This window comes from Bombus bifarius, unplaced genomic scaffold, assembly GCF_011952205.1.
Source record: "Bombus bifarius isolate JDL3187 unplaced genomic scaffold, Bbif_JDL3187 scf7180000008213, whole genome shotgun sequence".
In the NCBI taxonomy this organism is placed as follows: Eukaryota; Metazoa; Arthropoda; class Insecta; order Hymenoptera; family Apidae; genus Bombus; species Bombus bifarius.
In genome coordinates this window covers 1,373,131-1,391,914 of record NW_022884516.1, presented here as the reverse complement: position 1 = coordinate 1,391,914, position 18,784 = coordinate 1,373,131, and the positions used below count along the sequence as shown (strand labels likewise).

The 18,784-nt window shown below is 45.8% G+C and overlaps 2 protein-coding genes across 9 annotated transcripts in view; one reads left to right on the top strand and one right to left on the bottom strand.

Moving 5' to 3' along the window:
• Positions 1 to 18,784, bottom strand: part of LOC117210967 (cytosolic carboxypeptidase 1-like) — a 31,833-nt gene that overhangs the window by 4,418 nt on the left and 8,631 nt on the right. For all 7 annotated transcript variants that reach the window (XM_033454459.1, XM_033454462.1, XM_033454464.1 and 4 more), the window contains 6 exons: positions 18,142 to 18,313; positions 17,715 to 17,781; positions 17,344 to 17,519; positions 16,662 to 17,250; positions 15,670 to 16,179; positions 15,124 to 15,302 (listed from right to left, as the gene is read on the bottom strand). In XM_033454459.1, coding sequence (XP_033310350.1) covers positions 15,124 to 15,302; positions 15,670 to 16,179; positions 16,662 to 17,250; positions 17,344 to 17,519; positions 17,715 to 17,781; positions 18,142 to 18,313 — 1,693 coding nt within the window. The remainder of the gene's footprint in view (positions 1 to 15,123; positions 15,303 to 15,669; positions 16,180 to 16,661; positions 17,251 to 17,343; positions 17,520 to 17,714; positions 17,782 to 18,141; positions 18,314 to 18,784) is intronic.
• LOC117210968 lies at positions 8,611 to 15,057 on the top strand. 2 transcript variants are annotated; one of them, XM_033454466.1, is made up of 4 exons: positions 8,611 to 8,786; positions 10,999 to 11,356; positions 11,983 to 12,138; positions 13,144 to 15,057. In XM_033454466.1, the coding sequence occupies exons 1-4, from the start codon at positions 8,741 to 8,743 to the stop codon at positions 13,853 to 13,855; spliced, it is 1,272 nt and encodes a 423-aa protein (XP_033310357.1). In that variant the 5' UTR covers positions 8,611 to 8,740; the 3' UTR covers positions 13,856 to 15,057. The 2 variants fall into 2 exon arrangements, with proteins under 2 accessions (XP_033310357.1, XP_033310358.1); XM_033454467.1 differs by having other exon boundaries at positions 11,983 to 12,145; positions 13,144 to 13,366.

Here is an 18,784-nt window from a genome sequence, read left to right as displayed (position 1 = left end):
TACGATGTTGCTGGCTTCGCCAGTACGCGCACTTACTCGAATCTCTTCGGAAATCGCGAACCAGACGCCGATATCAGCAACGATGCTACTGAACTGCGTTAGCGATGCGGCATGTTGCAACCGCCTTCTCGACCATTACGTCGAAAGTGGTTGCACGTGTTCTGTTCGATTTCACTCTCGGCAGAACCGAACCGATTATCGTATCACCAAGAGATTCGAAATGCTCGCGAATCGAGAAATTCACGGATGACGATTGAAAAAGTCTCGTTTTACAGGTTGCGTCTCTATTTTCCCTGTTTCATTGCTGGATGTATCGAGTAATTTCGAACATGACGTCAGGCTTATTTGCGTATTAACGGTGTACGGACGCAAAGTAAGGTGAATCGTTAATCCCGTTACGAGTAACTTTTGCCATTTCATCGGTGAACGATTCACAGTCTTGTTTATCTTCGAGCTGGATATTACACACCATGGCCGGATTACGTCGTTCTAAGGAAAATACAGCCAGAAGTCACGATACTTCGGCGAACGAGGTCCGAGATGGAAGACGAAGAAGCGGACGCGAGAAAGAAAAATTCGTAGATCGTTGTTGCAATCGTAAAGCGAAATCCTTAGGTACCTTGGGAACGTTCGTTTCTTCGTGGTCGTCTTCCACGTATCACGCGTTTCTTCCGTGAACTTTACTACCAGCCTGCCCGGCTTCCCCTCTATCTTTGTTTCATCTCTTCTCGCCTCGCGGCATTTTCTTCGAGGTTATCCCGAGGTTCGATCGTGTAACCACGCTTGTGAACTCCTTTTTTCCTTGCTGCGCAACCCACCAAGAAATCTATTTCCTGCGTCGTTGAAATATGACCGTAACCGAGCTCGAACGCCGTTTCGAATCGCGTATTCGTTTGTGCGCCACTCTGTTATAAATCCTCGGACGATCGATACCTGTTGCGACTTTCGTTGCGACGATCGTTTCTCGACGACAACGTTCTCTGGGAAAAATCAACGGACGAATATACACGTAAGAGAAATCACGATCGGTTACACGAACGAATAATTTCCGTTGCAACGGAATGGTACGCGGTAAACGCAAGAATGTACGTGCGAATGTTAAATTTGTCATGCGATACATCGTCTTTTAAACGTGCAAATTACCACTTGGTGCACCTTGTAGCTGCCGCGGTTATCGCGAATGCCTTCGCGGGCGAGAATCGAGGGTCGCCAAGCCGCCATACATCGTTTCGCCCGCGGCAACAGAGAAACACACGCGAGCAAACGATACGAAGCAGGCTACGGCAAGAAGCTCGCGAGTATCTTTATAGCGTCACTGATACGAAAGGGACGTGTGACGTTCGTTTCAGGATCCTGGCCGGCCGAAGGGCTAAAGCGATCGCGCATTAGAATACTCGTGACCAGTCTCCGATTTGCATTCCTTCGCGAAACCAAGGCCTCTATCACTCCATCTCTCTCTCTCTCTCTTTCTCTCTCTCCCTCCCTCCCTTCTCTCTCTCTCTCTCTCTCTTTCTCATGCTCGGTCTCTCTCTTTCTTCGCCTCTGAATCTCCTTTTTTTCTTTCCTCCTCTCTTTTCGTACCTTTCCTTCTTCTTTTTTCTTTGCTGGCGCGAGTCGAGGAACGGTCGAGAAAAGGGCGAGCATTCGCTGATGAATTCTCGGCTCGCTGACGTTTCTTCTACGCCCTGACCGATCGTTTCTTCGAAGCTGATGCGGCAAAAGCAGCCCTTGCGTCGCGACGACGCGTCGCTCCCTTCCACAGGGAACGAAACGGAGGAATGTCCGTGCAGGTTTTTACTATAATGCGATTGGTCGCGGTGAACCTCGTTCCGCGGACCTCGTAAAATTCGCCTTTCACGACGTGTCACTCGCGCCACATAAATACAGCCGCGTAAATATACCAGACGGAACGATGGATTCAGCGTGGATTAATAAAAGTCGAACCGGTGCATCGATTCTGCTACATTATCGACACGTTGGATCGAGAGGAAGATACATAAGGAAAAGGCGCGATTCGCGCGACTGGTTCTTCCAGAGTTCGATGCACCTCCGGTTACAAGGATCGCCGATAGATTTTGCTGAATATTATGCAAAACTTCTTTCTTTAAAATCTTCGATCGTATCGATTTTATCGCCGACTGAGATAAATCGGCGAGCATAATAAGAAAACGAGAAGCAGTTAACGGTATTCGTCGATTCGAAAACGTTTTAAGCACCAAGGACGAGCGAGCAGGAAATTATTTCTAAATGGATGCTCGGTCCGTGAAGGAACGAACAGAGCGATTTTATGCCAACGTCATTCGTGTCCCGTCATCGGACACCGATTTATTCGATCTCTAACTACTCCCTCGCCGATGAATTCGACGATACAGTGCGAAATATTCGTTCGCCGAGCTCTCGCAGCTGGTCCAATAAATCCCGAGATTTAATTTCGCGATTCCATTCTCGTGAACGAATGTCTCTGCGCCAACAGGCAATAGGATTCTCGCCTATCCGAATCGAGATTTAATTTAGAGGCTCGGCTGGCTGGTCCACGGGCATAGTTCCCTGGAATTCTTTCCGGTAACTACACGCAATACCGAGAATCTATACGAACCGGCTAAACAGAACCGAGACTCGAGATTGGCTGCGAGAAAAAAGAAAAAAGGGGAAAAGGCTCCTAACGAAGCGAATCTTTGACAGATGCCTGAAAAATGGACCAAATTGATAGCTTCTAATATTCGGCATACGGTATAGAAAGCGTCCATTGTAGTTTTTAAAAATATTCGATGGAATATTCTATCGAAAAGATTTCCCTCCTTCCCCCCCGGTATGGCAGCGGTAGACGTCGGTCCCCCACTATGCTAATAACGTAAATCACGGCGCAGTAGTCCACGAATATAAATGAATTGCCCATAATGAAGAAGGAATGTAAATTCAGTGGTTCGTGCTGCTGAATCCAAGACCAACTTTATTACATCCATCTGTTGGTTAATTGATCGAAACTAGACAAACAGAGACAAACAAATACTTGTTCGACGATGATTTTATCCTCGTCGAGGAACCTCGAATATTTCATTTCACAGCGACGAAGGCTTTCTAGACTAATTTTTTATTTTCCCACTGTTACCGTTACTAATTTATTTGTATCTTCTCTTCTTCTTTTTTGAAGGATTGATTGACCCCGATACAGTGGAAACTTAATCCTCGGGTAGCAAGGTGAATTCCTCTTAACGCGGATATTTCACGTTTAAGTTTCCACTGTATCGGGGTGAAAATTGGTCGGAAAAATCGTCATGCGGCAAGACTGCTGCTAGAGACGGAGAAGAAGAAAGAAGAAGAGAAGATGCAAATAGAATCGGCGACGTAACAGTACGGAGCAAGAGGAGAAAAAGTAAAAGTACGTAGGTATAGAAAAGTGAAATGCAACTGTATCGAGTATGCGAGACTAAGTGTAACGGTAATGCGCGGAAATGCGAGCAACTAAAAGTACAAGTGCGAAGAAAAGGACGCCTCGGGACAACCAACATCTGGGAACGTAAAAATAGACGATAACGCTGGTTGAGCAACATAGGGGCTTAACGCCCCTGGAGCGTCGTCTCCGACGCGAAAGCGAAGCCAAGGCATCGCTCGGCGACCTCCAAACAGAAAAAAAGATCAACTAACTAACTAACTAAAACGACGCGACGGCCAGGCTTGTTTCGAGAACGTGTAACCGCAAGCAGAAGCAGAGGTTCACGGTTTCAGGTTCTAGGTCAGTCCGTGGAGCCCGGGGCACGTAACAGCGGCAAGAACAGGGGCCCAAGTAAAACGGTGGGTAGCAGGAGGAGCATTTAACGATCGTACGCCGCCACGGCTGTTATTATCATCCATTTCTGCGTTCTATCGGCGATCACATGCGCCGCGAGTCGTGATTCCTTCGTGGTTTCGTCGGGGACCCAGACACGGGGACAGTAAGAAAGAAGAGAAAAGGAAAAGAGAAAGACAGAGTCGAAGACCGCTGGTCCCGATATCGGGATGATTTAGGGAACGCCGTGGGATTACGCGCGTTCAACGACGAGTTTCGCTGTTTCCTACGGCGATTCACGGGACCGTGTAATCGCATTACATCCTGGGGGAACAACATTGTCTAAATATATATACGCGAGACATCGTGTGCATAACAAGACGTAGGTACGTAATCGATGAGCCGTGTACCGAAGATATCCTCGATAGCCCGGCCCTCTGCTGCGTTCTCAACCGTTGTCCGTTGGACGATGATCGAATTTGATGCTCGTTACTCGGTGGAATTCACCGGGGAAACTCTGTACTCGTATTTTAAGTGGAAATTTCGCAGGCTTGCTGCGTTAGAAGACGGTGATTTTCCTTACGATCGATTCGATAACGAACGATACGGGAGAATCTAAATGCTGAAAGAGAAGATACGACGCGATATACAGATTGTTCCGATTGGCAACCGAATCACGGGTCTGAGAAACGAATCGAAGAAAAGAGTGTGCAAGGACGCTCGTCCCTTTCGTAGTGCCAAGTCGCCTGACCACTTTGCGCCGCTTTAATTGGATTCTCTAGGAAACGAGGAGAATCCTGGATACCCTATAAATAATCGAGGATTCGTATACCCTTCTCAGGTAACGCGGTGTCCGTAAATCTGCAGGAAGCGCGCGAAAGAAACGCAATAAACTCGTCGGGAATCGCGGTAGTCGCGATATCGTTAGATAGAAAGAATATTCACGACGAAACGACGCGTTGCGCGTCGAACGACGGCTTAACTCTGATGCTCACTTTGTATATACATGAACGAACGGGCACACCGATAGATGTATCTCGCAGGTAGGAGACAGGACGATGAGGATCACTGTCCTAGAAGTATCAAAATGGAAGGAATCGACGGCGTCGAAGCCTTCGGGGCAGTATGGCTCCTTGGATCGTCTCGAACGTCGAGGCTATTCGCGGGCTAAAACGGAGTTCGTTCCATGCCCGTGGAACGAATGAACGAAGGAGAAAGAAAACCTCGGAAGAAAAGGGACGGGGGGCTAAGTAGAGGAGAAGAGAGGAACTACTCTTCTCCTTAAGAAGTAGAGAGGAAGATGGAAAGAACGGGGGCCTTACATAGCGATTGCTGGCAGGGCCTGAAATAGACTTGAAGAATCCCCCGTAGCATCCTCGCCTCTCTTTCTTCGCCTCCTCCACCACCACCGGCACCTCCTTCTTATCCTCCTCCTCCTTCTCCTCCTCCTCATCCTCATCCTCCTTATACTTCTTCTAGTTCTTCTTCTCCTTCTTCTTCTTCTTCTTCTTCTTCTTCTTCTTCCCCTCTTTCTTCTTCTCCTTCTTCTTCTTCTTCTTCTTCTTCTTCGTTCAACAACAAGCGTTGCCTACAGCTCTCGAGAGTCTTCCTTTTCTTTACTTTTATTCTCGCAAAAAAGGACCAAGAATCCCTCTCGGCTTGGCTGTGAGAAGTTGTTCCTAGCATCTCGTTCACGCAGATAGGGCCAACACGAGGGAGAAACGGAGACGAACAAGACGAAGGAGGTGGTGGAGGATCGCTTGTTTATCCAGGATCGAGCTTCTGCTTTCGTTTCACCCACCGATATATGGCCACGAACAGAAACCCCCGTAGGCATTGCCAGACCTAAGTGCACTCCACGGCGCAACGACTGCATTCCCATGGGAATACGTCGCCGAGACTCCGACCTGTTAAACTGACCTGCGCCAATGCACCGGCAAAGCGTGACCCACGCAACCAAGCTACAGGGTCGAACATACTAGATTTGAGTTTAGCCGCCTGTTTGTCGCCCGGTGGACAGCCACCGATTATTTTCTCCTTTTGCTTCGTCCGGTATCCCCAAACGGATAGGCCAGGCTCGATTGTTAACAAATCGTGCGATCGTAATAAACTGGAACCGTTCGTGGATGCGAAAGTGTTGCGATCGGCAGATACTTGGTGGTAATTTTGCAACGAGAGAACTGTTGCGATAGATTTATGTAAAATATAACGACAGCTTAAAATAACAACCCTCGGTATTTTATAATAATAGAGTACTCTAAGAATAGGCAGCACGAGAATAGTCGGTAGAACTCTAAAACTAAACGAGAGATATTTTAAGGATCCGTATAATTGTAACTGCTCGCTCGTGTAATTACTCGTCTCTGTTTACGATCGACCTGACATTGGCCTCTCGTAATAAAGCATACCTTGGGCAATTCCGTTCCACGACGTTCCTACCTGACGCAACCGTATCGAATCTTTAAATAGACGATACGCGGTTCGTTATAAACCAACTGAAATCGACTCGTGTATCGTTTAACACAGAGATCGCGATGCTTTCGTGCGAGCCACGGAGACAACGAGAAGAGGAACGCAGATCGAAAGAGACGCGGTGGGTCTCGGATGTCACGCGAGTTCCTTTTTGCTGCACTGGTCGCACACCGCGTAACAGAAATAACACGTCGCGTATAATGATCATCGATCCAGAGACGTTACAGGATATCGAATCGATCGGATACGGTCCGGACAAAGAGCAACTAAAAAGCGAAGACAAAGTAGGCAGCTAAAGAGGGCAAAAGAAAGACGAAGGAGAAGAAGAAGAAGAAGAAGAAGAAGAAAATTCTCTCGTCGGGATTTTGCACTCCTTGTTGGTTGTCCGGTACCGGTTGCATATCGTAATCGAAGTAACTGGGCCTCGGTGGCGCGCGGTCGTTTCGACGCGAGGAAAGCACACAATACATACAGCACGTATTCCAGAAGCAAGTGATCTCTGGCGCGAGAGAAGACGCGGTCAGAAATGAAGCCTACCTTGAGACAAGAGCCTTTTTGCTGCCGCTGAGAATACGCCGATGCCGCGAGCGTGGATGCACAACGAAAGCAACGCTGGCAAGAAATCTCTCGGCCAGACGAGATACGACTTCACTGTGTTAAGGGGTTAATATCGGTGCGGTGCATTAAGATGGGCATCGTTCTCATAAGAGTTCTCCGACGTTTCATTCGTATCTACGCGCCGTGGTATCGTAATGGTTAGTCGCAGCGGAGGCCGAGCGCGTAGATCGAAATAATTAATGTGGCGCGAGCGCGTTCGCGAAACGTGTGGACGCTTTTAAAATGGAATCCTCCTCTATCCTCGTGACCGTAGGTACGCATTAAACGCGATAAAAATACGCGGCTGGATGTATTTAAACGATTGTAAAGCGATTATGCGTTTTTCAGACGTTGAAGATACTTCCCTTAATGGGGCCCGGTCAATGCCGGCGGAGAAAAAACTAAGCACGGAAAGACCGAAGAATAAGAATAGACGGCGCCAAAGGCTTAACAAGGGAACCGGTTCAAAACCTCCTGCGCCAGTGTACTCCGACTTTCATGGAGATTCCACCGAGTCACTTCGACCACCGTGTGCAATATATCGAACGCGTGTACGATTCCCGTAATACCTAGCAGGTTACAATTGCAATCGCGCGCTAGCCTCGTCCACCGATTAGCATCCTACGTCGTATCTCGATGCTGTTTATATATAATTTTGTTTGTATATTTAACTCGCGATGGACGTTCGATCGAACGTCCGTCCTACGGAGCATCGAAAGAGGGGAAAATGAAAAAGGTATTTGGAACGAGGAAACGTCGCCAACGGACGTTTTCGAGGTTCTTCCAAGCCGTGATTTACATCGACGATATCCGAGTTGACTGGAACGATGATATCGTTAACGCATCCCGATCGTCCACGTCGTTCACGATGGAAAACGGTGATTTTGAGGGATGGTATGTGGCGCGTTCTCGCGATCCACGCTCAGAAATGAAGTCTACCTTGAGGTCGGTGTCTTTTTGCGCCAGCTCGTCGATACAATTCCATTCAGGACGATGAACATCGTGAAGTGACGCTAAAGCGAAATTCCATCCGCTGCAACTACCAACGTAAAACAAACTATACGATGGGACAACGTTATTAATAGCGTCCACCGTCAAACCATCTTCCCGCTGTCTGCTAGACAGCTTCACGCCTCGTTCTCCGTTTCCTTAACGATCCAGGCTTCGCTATTTCGTTCGTAGCTCTCCGATCTCGTAGCGATTCGATCTCGTTTCAATTTTTTCATTTTCCTTTCGTTTATGCTCTCTCTCTCTCTCTACGACGTATAGGCACGCGTTGAAAAAGAAAAGAAAGTACAATCGTATGTTGCGCGTTAGTCGGATCGACGTTCGTTAGATTCAAGGTCGAACCGACCAACGACAATTTCCAATCCTCCAAATCACTCGCAAATCTTCGCGCTATAAAGCGAGAACGTGCGAGAATCTACATTCGATGCATCGGTGGGCTAAAAAGTTCGACCGAGAGAGCAAAGTTGGTGAGAGAAGAAACGTACGAGAGAGCGAAGCCGTGTCAACGAACGCACCGCATCATCCTCTCTAACCCTCCGGCACCGACATCTATCGCGGTACCTCGTATTTTTTTCTGACCTTGTCACCTCGCAGGCTTTTTGCGCGGCCAAGTCGATTACATTTCGGATCGGTTCGTATCCCCCGTCCACGTCTCGAGCTATCCCGCTCTCTCGTGCCCGCTCGTCCCTTCGTGGGCTCCGCTCGTCCTGCTCTAGGTTAGCCAGTGAATCATCTTCAACGACCCCCTCCTCTGGGATCCGGGCAGAAGACTCTTAAGGGGCCCCACAGCGCAGCGCGAGGCCAGTCCGAGAACGCGACCCTAACACTAACATCCGGTGTATTCCGAGAGTCGGAAACGGAAACGGCTGCTTGATCGATTAATCGACACACGCCACCATGAAGATCGCTCTACTGTTGCTGCTCGTCGCGGCTTTCGCCTCAGGTTGGTACACTTTCTCGACATATCGGTCGTTATCGCTCAATTCGCTGAAAATGTACGTTCGATCTGAAAAATTCGCTTTCGAGAATCGAGAGACCAGAGAGGAATCTGATCCGACTGTTGGAATTCGCTAGGAACAAGGTGGATTGGCAAGAAGTTTGCTCGAACTTTCGACAGTTTGAGATTCGGATTTCGAATTCTGGTAGTCTCTTGATGATTCGTATCGTTGGAATAACGCCAAGTTTTTGTCCGGAGAATACCTCGACCCGCATCGATTCGTTTTTCAACTTCTCTTCTTTGTTCGATGCTTTCGTCCTCGCATTGTCGTTCCCTCGAAGAAAACGTCGACTGCGACGTCCGGTGCATTCAAACGTTGAAGAGGAAACTCGCGGTCGCTGATCACGCACGCCACTTCAAGATCACTCGTTCGTCATTCTGACTCGTTTCTTCGCGGTTCGTTATTCATGCTACGTTCGCCCAACGATTCTTTTTCTGCTCAACGGACGATACCGTGCATCCAGACTTTAATTAACGACGAGAAGTCCATCCAATGTCACGATTCTTTCCTCGTATTTTCTACATTCGAATTTTTTCCTTTGATAGATATTTCTTTTTTTCCTTTTTTAATCGTGCCGAATTTTTATTTCGCGTAACGCGTAACGATGCTTGACGAATTTCCAATGCTTCTAAACTATCGTCATCGCGATCGCGTTAATTACCATACGTACGACTGACGCGTAATTCGTGAATGAAATCGCGGCTCATAGCGTCTAGCAGGCAGCCTCTTCTTTCTAGAGAGCACTGGCGGCAGACGTCTCAAGGTCTTCAGGTCGTTTACCACCACCTGCGCCGCGGGCTTCACGAACCGGAGCATTTTTACGCGAAACGCACCCTTTCGATTTATCACGCGTCTTCTTTCTCAAGGCGCTTCCAATCAATTTGCTCGCTCGTCTATTTCGTAACATGTGCCGTCGAAAATACCACGTTCTTTTCATCGTTAAATCTTTGGAAAATCTAACACATACTTAAACGTCTATCGCGATTTCCAATTGCGAGAAGAAATTTGATAAATTAACGTGGTCCGCGTTCCTAAAGGAATTTTGGTATAATCTGCAGGTGATTTTTGCGCGCAAAGAGAGAGAACAGCTCGGGCGAAGCTCGTTGCGAAATTTCTAGACTTTGTATCAGTCGTCTGCCAACTATTTGGTGGCCTGAACCGGTCATAATTTATAAGTACAGTTAACCAAATAGACGTAGAAGGTCGATGAACTCGCACGCCGTGTATCGTGCGAACACGGCACTTCTCACAAACTACACAGTCATTCTGCGAGTCTGGCTATAACGAACGCCGTCAATGATGTATACATATCCCAGAGGTAATAAATTAAAATCGCGATAGTAAATGATTTACGACGAGCGGGAGTGCGAGTTAAGCTGAACACAATCGACCTGTTCGATGTGACGCTGTAAACTGACGTTATATTTTCTAATAGGAGTATTCGTAACAAATTTTACGAAGCTTAATTAACGACAAACGAAGGAAAGGAAACGGAAGACAATGGTAGTTGATAGATCTGGATGGTTGGAATAGGCTGATTTAAAATGCTGAAAGGCTATAGAATTCGATGTGAATGGGAACGACGTTCGTTGGATACGACGAGTGCATTTTTCTTCCGCTTCGCGACATGCATCTCCGAATTGAACGAATAAAAAGTAGTTATAATTGCTAGCAGACGTAACGGTTCGCGCGACGATGCTAAAATGGAACACCGAGTAGATTAGAATTCACAGGATGATTTTTCCCGCGTCTGGGGCTGCCATTTGTGGCCTGGTCGGAAGTCAATGGCGGAGACGTGCCTCGATGAGATAATACGAGAACGAGAAAGGAATTTCCTTTTTTATTCATCAGCTGGCTCTGTCGGGCATGGGATCGATCGATAGCTCTCTAGCATTTGAATCGATGAAACATATGTTGATTTTCAAAAAATAAACAGCACCTTTCGATACATAATTTTGAATTCATTTACATAAATTTAGCCGATGTATTCGAGCATAATGGAACGCTGCATGGACAATCATTAGGAATAAATTGCAGGTGATCGAGCGACACTTGGTAAACATTTAGCAGAAATGCGTACCTAATATACGTTCTCTCGATGATTAATGAATATCTCTGACGAATAATAACGAGTTTTAATTGAAATGAATTTTGCAGCTCAAAGGATCACAACGATCCAATTAGACGGTGTGCAATACTTCGTGTCAAGGATGAATCCCTACAGTCCCGAACTGAATTACTTCTTGGCCTATCAGTACTGTCGTTCGTTGGGCTTGCAGTTGGCCTCTTTCGAGACTAAGGAAAAAGCCGATACGATGACGCAGTACTTGAAAAACGCCGGCTACGTTAAATACGACTTCTGGACATCCGGCAACAAGTTGGGCACGGACATGTTCCTCTGGATGAGCACAGGTCTTCCGTTCAATGCCACCTTCGACTACATGTTGAGGCGACCTGGCAACAGACCCGCTGACGTTCCACCCGGCACCGAACCTCAACGAGTGGCACGCGAAAGGTAATCATCAACTTGCACGTCAAACTTCCACTAAAATCAATTCGTAGATTACTTCGTAACGACCTTTGGAATTAAGAACCTTATCCCACTCTCTAACCTTTCGGGATAATAGTTTAGCAGACTGGAACGAACCTTCCAATCCTTTTAACGATCCTTCGTTAAAAAATCTCGGATCGGAATCGGAGATCACGTAGACGAGGAACACGCGCACACAGAAAGTAGCAAGCGTGACTTTTCAATTATCTCTTTATCTTTATCTCGGCGTGTAACCTTGCGAAACGATGATTTATCGGATTGGAACAAACCTCGTAACGATCCTTCGTTAAAAAAAAAAAAAAAAAAAAGCCAGTCAGAACCGGAAATCACATAGACAAAAGACACGCGTGCAGAAGGAAGCAAGCGTCACGCACGTTCTGTCTACAGAGCCAGGCAAATAGAAACACAGCGAAGATTCTTTCGCGTCAAGGAAGAAGACAATAGGTCGAAGATCGATTCGTCGTCACGGACGATAATTATCGGCGTCCCTTCCGCGGCGTGCACGCGTCTCCACCCGGAAACGCGTGCATCGAATCGATAAACGGGTGCCGGGTGATTTAAATTCTAATCCGGAACTTGTTCGGTTCCAGCGGTGACAGCGGCAGCGCGGACGGATGCGTGGCGATGGCAGCGCCTACGTTAGCATGGGAGGCCCAGGACTGCACCTTGGTTAAGGACTTCATCTGCGAGCAAACAAGATGCTACTACTACAACTACGGCAGCATTCCAGTCTCTGCGACTCAGGGGTAAGAGGTGAGATAATACTTGTCACAAAAATACACAAAACCGCCGAGAATAAGAGAGAGAGAAAATGAGATAGGCAGATAGGCTATCAGAAGAGTTCAACGTGTACCAAGGTGAATCTCGATGGCGCACGGACAAAAAAATAGAAAACGGTGGGACAAACCGATAAGATATCAGTGTAAGGGACGCGATAATTGGTCGGCCCATAGGCGTTTCTTGCAACCATGTAATTACGCCAACGAAATATGCCGTGTAAATACGCGAACGATTTTATGGTACGACGAGGCTCCTTCGAATTTCCTATGCAAATTAATCGAGTGAACGCTTCGATACGAGCGCGTATTAAACGCGGACAAGATGTCTTTGTCTCATGCGTTAATTAAATAGGCGATCGTAGAGAGCCAGTGAGTCCACGGTGGCTAACGGACTGGCAGGTTTTTTTCTCCGTGCGGTTATGAGTTATGAGAACTGATAAAAGGAACTGACAAATAACGCTTCACTGGATAATGTAGTCTGAATAATTGTTAAGATAGATGGTACTTGGGAAACTGTGCGACATCCTTTGCTGTCGTTCGGACGTAAACTGCTTATCACTCGTGACGTTCCCGAACACGAGAACACAGCTTATAATTAATAACACGTTCTCTCGCTTCTCGCAAACGTCAGACACACGACGCATAATACACACGCAGAGACGCAAAGCACACGTGAATCTGAAAAAGCGTGGACACTACTGATTATAGATCGATATTATCGACACTTTTCGATTTCAATATTTGATCTTACTAATATTACGCTAAGCAGTGGTGCCAGACTTTTTCTATGTACTTTTTATGCTTTTAACACCATAGACGATACTAATACGAATTATCGCTAATATACGAGAGGGAACACCACAAGTCACTGTCACAACTTTCTATTCTAAATAATAATCCTCTGTAAACCTATCGCTTTGCCTTCGTGAACGAGACGACAACGTTCTCCTGAAACTAGTGCGCGATTTCCAGAAATCGCAGACCCTACATAACGACCACCTCGGCGCCAGCCAGCGACGACCAGGTCGACGAGCATGAGGAAAGCAACGCCAGCAAGAACGACGAGCAGAATGAGAGCAGCATCGACGAGAAGTTAACACCGGAAGAAGAGAGCTCCGTCGACGAGAAATTACCTGAAGACCCGGTCGTTAGCAGGCTGATTACCACGGCCGTTCCCGCGTCTGACAAGCAACAGCAACCCGCCTTATCACCGTCCACGTCTTCGCCAGTAATCACCGAGGATCACGAACAACCTACTAACGCTGAACTGGACAACACCAGACCAGATCATCTTCCCGACATCACGAGCCTGTTTACCGACACTCCAGGTCCACAGGCCAGAAAAGACAGCGTATTCGATGGCCTTAAGACTCGCGAAGTTCATCGTTCCTCTTTACGTTCGGCCTCCGACATGAAAGTCGAACATCGAGAGTCACCGGATTATTTCGAGATGCATGGCGAAACCGAGTCGCCAAATAACGGTTTAGAAGACGCACACACGGTCGGTCCATACGACAGCGTCCAAGATTACTACGTGAACGACCAACCAGAGGCGGCTGAATCGTCGATGATGAAGGATCAAGACGACGACAGCAGCACGATCCTGCCAGAGGCGGAACCGGCCTACAGGTACAACATCAAAGTGCGCACCAACGGCAAAGTATTAGACCCTCCGTCCAAGTAACGCTTTACAATTTAGGCATCGTCGCGTTGTTCGTTAATAAGTGAAGAGCATAGGAGATTCTCGAGGAACTAGATGTATTAATGTACGTTATTTTAATGTTTATACAGCGGACATGAGGCACGCGTACACGCGTGCGGTCGAGCGATCCCATCGCGATCACGATGGGACCGGTCGTTGCCATTCATCGCTCATCCATTCGTTCTGATTTCAATGAAATTTCCGGTTAGCGCTCGTCGGATTCTTTCACGCCGTTCGCAATCGTCGGGGTCCTTAGATCGACAGAAGGAAAACTTTCGAAATCAGGTTTCGTCTTAAACAGAGATGTCTTGATACCGAATGAAGTTTCAAGAATGTTCGATTTCCTTTGAAACTTAAACTAAGCTAACAGTTCATTTGCTCGAATACATACGTAAATTTGGAAACGAGTCTTTTCCTTCTGGCGTCGATCTCCGACGATAGCCGACATCGTTCTCGCAAGGGCATTCATTCCACCATTTCAATTCGATCCTTAATCAGTGGCACCGGCGGACATATTGCATCCGCGTGACAGGATCGGTCGCGCTCGATTCTTCTCTATCTCTTCAGCAGTCTTTTTTTTTTTTATCGGATCACGTATCCATTTAGCGCTATTTGACTCGTAGACATGGTAGATGATAATAAACACGAACGTGAGGACTCATCTGCGTGGGATCTCAGGCATTAAGCTGGTACAGGAGGAAACGCACGGTGAACTACATTATCGTTGTTCTTAAGGCTAACCGAATCATCATTGGTGTAGGGTTGGGAGTCCGCCCGTGCCACGAATCTTCATGCATATCCACGTGTAATCATCTTAGTTAACGTTATTCGTACGTCTGCAAGATGAAACGTTTCGTAGCCGATCGGTTTGACCCGGATTTTCTCCTTGATAACGGTTCGAACGTCGATCTTAACCGTAATTTTAACGTTTGAACTAAAATTAGAGTATTCAGGGTCTCGAAGGATGCTAAATGGAAAATGGTTACTCGAGGAACACGTACGAATCGCAACGTTTCGGTCATCCAGACATATGACAATCGGCATACGCGTAGATCAACATTCACGAGATGATTTTTCTTACTGCTACGATAGGTCATCGACGCATGGATCTTGAATATCATTGCGTAAACACGGCGCGAATGTGCAACTTGTGTAATTGAATATTAATAAAGGTACGAAACACATTCTTGTTGGTATCGTGTCGATCTTTGTCAACCTTTAACATAATTACCTTCTTAGAAATCACTTACCAACCGTTTACCACACCCTCGATGTTCAGCATTGGCACTATTTTGAATACGTAATCGTCTCGTAAACTAGCTACGTAAGGGTTGTTGCTCAACAGCGCCTCTAACGTACCATCCATCACCCATGAAGCATTGCTTTCACCCGGATGAACTCTCGATGTTAGAAATATCACCTTACGGTTCTGGAGAATAAAGAGGAAACGAGATGTTTCCAGATCATTCCATTGACCCTTTCACAGTGTAACATAAAAAATATAATACCATAAATTTCATATATTTTAGATGTTATTGTACGTAACGAAACTATTAAAATCGATTGACCGTGAAAAGTTGAAAATAGAAATTTTTATCGAAAGAAATTTTGTCGATAAATATACGTCGACATAAATATTTCCTAAGTCGTTCGTTCTGAATTCATCTTCGTTGTATCAGCCTGTCAAAGAGTTCAAATTTCTATGTAATAAAATCAACGCCATTCGTCATCCATCACCTAGTAAAATATTCTTTTCAATTCTTAAATTGTATACATATTTCCTCTTCGAAGCTCACCTGTATAGGATTGTTCTTAGAATCCAAAGACGTAATAGTCAACAGAGGATTGTTGTTTCCATTTAACGTTTCGCAAAGAGTCTCCGCTCTGAAATACGTATTCGAGGGAACCCTCCTGGTCCACTTCCAAATATTTGTCATTAACAAACTGTACGTATAAGGGAAATGGTACGCCAGATAGCAAACATCGTACGCGTGAGGAAAGGTGACAGTGAACGACGTAGTCAGATAATTTTTCCCCTTGGTTGGACGTTGATAACAATTCCGATAGTAGCAAATATCGGCGCCTGTTCTCACCCAACCTGGCCTGCCTAACTGAGCTTCCGTCACGCTGAAGAGAATCGGTTTCATACCGAAATTGAACTGCGAGTTCGCCTTCTCGCAGTTGATGATGTTAAACGTATACGGCAGGTTCGCCTCCATGTTTGATACCTCGAAATAGAACCACTGATGCCTGGAGCCGCTGTTCACATCCGGGGTCAAGATTAGATCGTACTCTCTCGGGCCTATCTGCAAGGAAGCGGATTGGAAAGAAATGATGCAGATTTACCGCGAAACGAGAACCAACGGAAGTATCGTTCTTCGAAAAATTAGATATACATCACCAGCCATAAGTACCATCGCGTTTACACGTTACATTTATTGGAAAATTCCAGCACCTTTTATTTTATTTAGTATTTTACATTATAACGTACTCACACTTATAAGTTTAGAGTGTATTAGGATATTGAGGAATACCGACTTCCTCGAGTAAATAAATATTTTATTCGTATTCTATATTATGGAAACGCTAATTAATTACTAATTACTAATACCCTTATTTCTCAGAAAAAAGATTGTTCCGTACAAAAAGCGAGGCGTAGATGGCAATCGAAATTTTTGAGAAAATAAATAAGGTGTCCTAGTCGAGCGTTGTTTACAATAACGTCATGATACTTATGGCTGGCAGTGCAGTTAAGATTGAATAATACGAAATATTCATAGAGTTGTACCTGAATAACTTTCCTCAGATTGCCGCTCTCGAATCTGGACTCGAAGTGCAGCTGTTTGGTGTCGGAGCAACGTTTCCCTATCCTGTTCTCATCCCAGTTGCACAAATGATTATCAGCCGGTGTTTGCTCGTCGCTGTTATTAGAAGCTAAAGCGTCAAGATCATAGACTACTTCTTGAACCAAGGTGCCACCGTGAAGACCTCGTTCCACGCACGTAAGAAGTTTCGATCGACAGACCTTCCTGTCCTTGTTGTTCAAAGGCTCGTCCTTCCCGAGACCATCGCCACCGATTAAATCCGGGTAAGCCACCTTCACGAAACCTATCACGCTTTTCACTCTGCTTGCTATCACGCAATAGGCCTGTTGATCCGACAAATTCGAAGACATGTCGTTAAAGATTTTGATAGCCGTGTCATTATTTGACGTTTGATTCTTTGTTATCCCTTCTTTTGTCGGATCCTTCGTGAACGTTTTCGTTTTGCTACTGCATATCCTCGTGTCTGCCGCATCGATCAATTTCTCCGTTGAAGACTTTGCTACGCAAACTTGGTTCTGTATGTTGCCTAATTCTTTGAAGAAAGCGCCGTATCTAAAGAATCGAGTTGACATACAGGTTAATTAAACTTTCTCCCAATGAAAGTTTAACCCAAAAAACTGACTGTTAAAAATATTGTCGACGTACTCAGCCAGATCCTCCTCCGATCTTTGAGAAGTGAACACACCAGCGAAGAATTTGCTCTCGTCCACTTCGTCGGCAGCATTCATATTTTTCACGTTCGTCCTTGAATTCTGACTTTCTTCTTCGTCTCCGGAATCAAGGTCACTGTACAGTCTTCCAAGAGAAGCCACGCTACAGGCCTGCGTAGAGACATTTTGCTCGTTGTAGATTACAGATGCTCGCTAAGGTTCGGTACTTAACATTTGACCTAAGACAGTTTCTTAGAAACCATTCCGGCGTCAAAAGGCAATTATACGATGTTTTATGATCCCGTGTGGCGCCTCGCAACCTTACGTTTCACTCGTTGCATCATTTCGACCGACAAAAATACGCACCTGGCTGTCGATGTCGCTGCCACTCTCGGCGCTATTCGGTCTAACGTTTGCTTCGGGTAGCACAAATCTGCAAAAAAGTTCGACATAGATTTACAAGGTTATTTATAATCATGCTGCCTGTTGCCGGAGGATATCTGCGCAGAAATCTACACAATGCACATGACACACTGGATACTCAAGATACCCAAAGTAAAATTCTCGTTTTAATATTTAGCAAATCGATACACGAATCTCTACTTCTCTCTCAATCGTCTATCTTCTATCCATTATCGTAACAAACAACATGCTTCTTCTACTATTAATAATGGATAACGTCAGATAGTTGATCCGTTAGCCCAGATCAACAATAAGCTACCGTCGTGAAAAAACGATTCGAGCTACGATCGAGCGTTGATCGATTTCGTGCGTCCTTGAATGTTTCGTTCACCTTGCCGGAGACATTTCGGGCACCGGCAGCTCCTTCTTCTCCAGACATTGATTGATTATTCCGCATATACGTGACAGCAACGAATCGTATGCCTTATCCTCCGGACAGTTGCTGCAAAACCGGTACAGTAGTTGCAGACCATTGTTCGTCTTGATAGCCTTTCTGCCGGCTTCTGAAACGGGCAAAAAGAAGTCCCAACGTGTAATGGCGACGTAAAACCACCGCTTGTGGATATAACGCGAACATAAATTTACATGCGATATGTTTGCTCTGCAAGAAATGGCAAATAAGTCGTAAGAAAAGATAACTAGAGCCATTCGATGTCCTAACTAAGCTATAACTAACCGGTTCAAAAATAATTACACAAGAAGAAACGACGTCTGTATACGGCGGAACTCTATTTATACGAGCTTTTGGTTATTCGGACAATCTTTCAGTTAATGCACGATTAAGTTGTTAATTAAGGCTGACATAACTCTAGGATATAACAACGTATTTAATTCTTTGCTTGTAAATCTTCCGTCTTCTAACGCATAGTGGCATTTCTGTCGAAAACGAATTACATATTTACGCTTGTAAAGAATATAATTGACTTATCTGGAAGCGATCAACAGATCAAACGAATTCCCGACAATTGAACCTA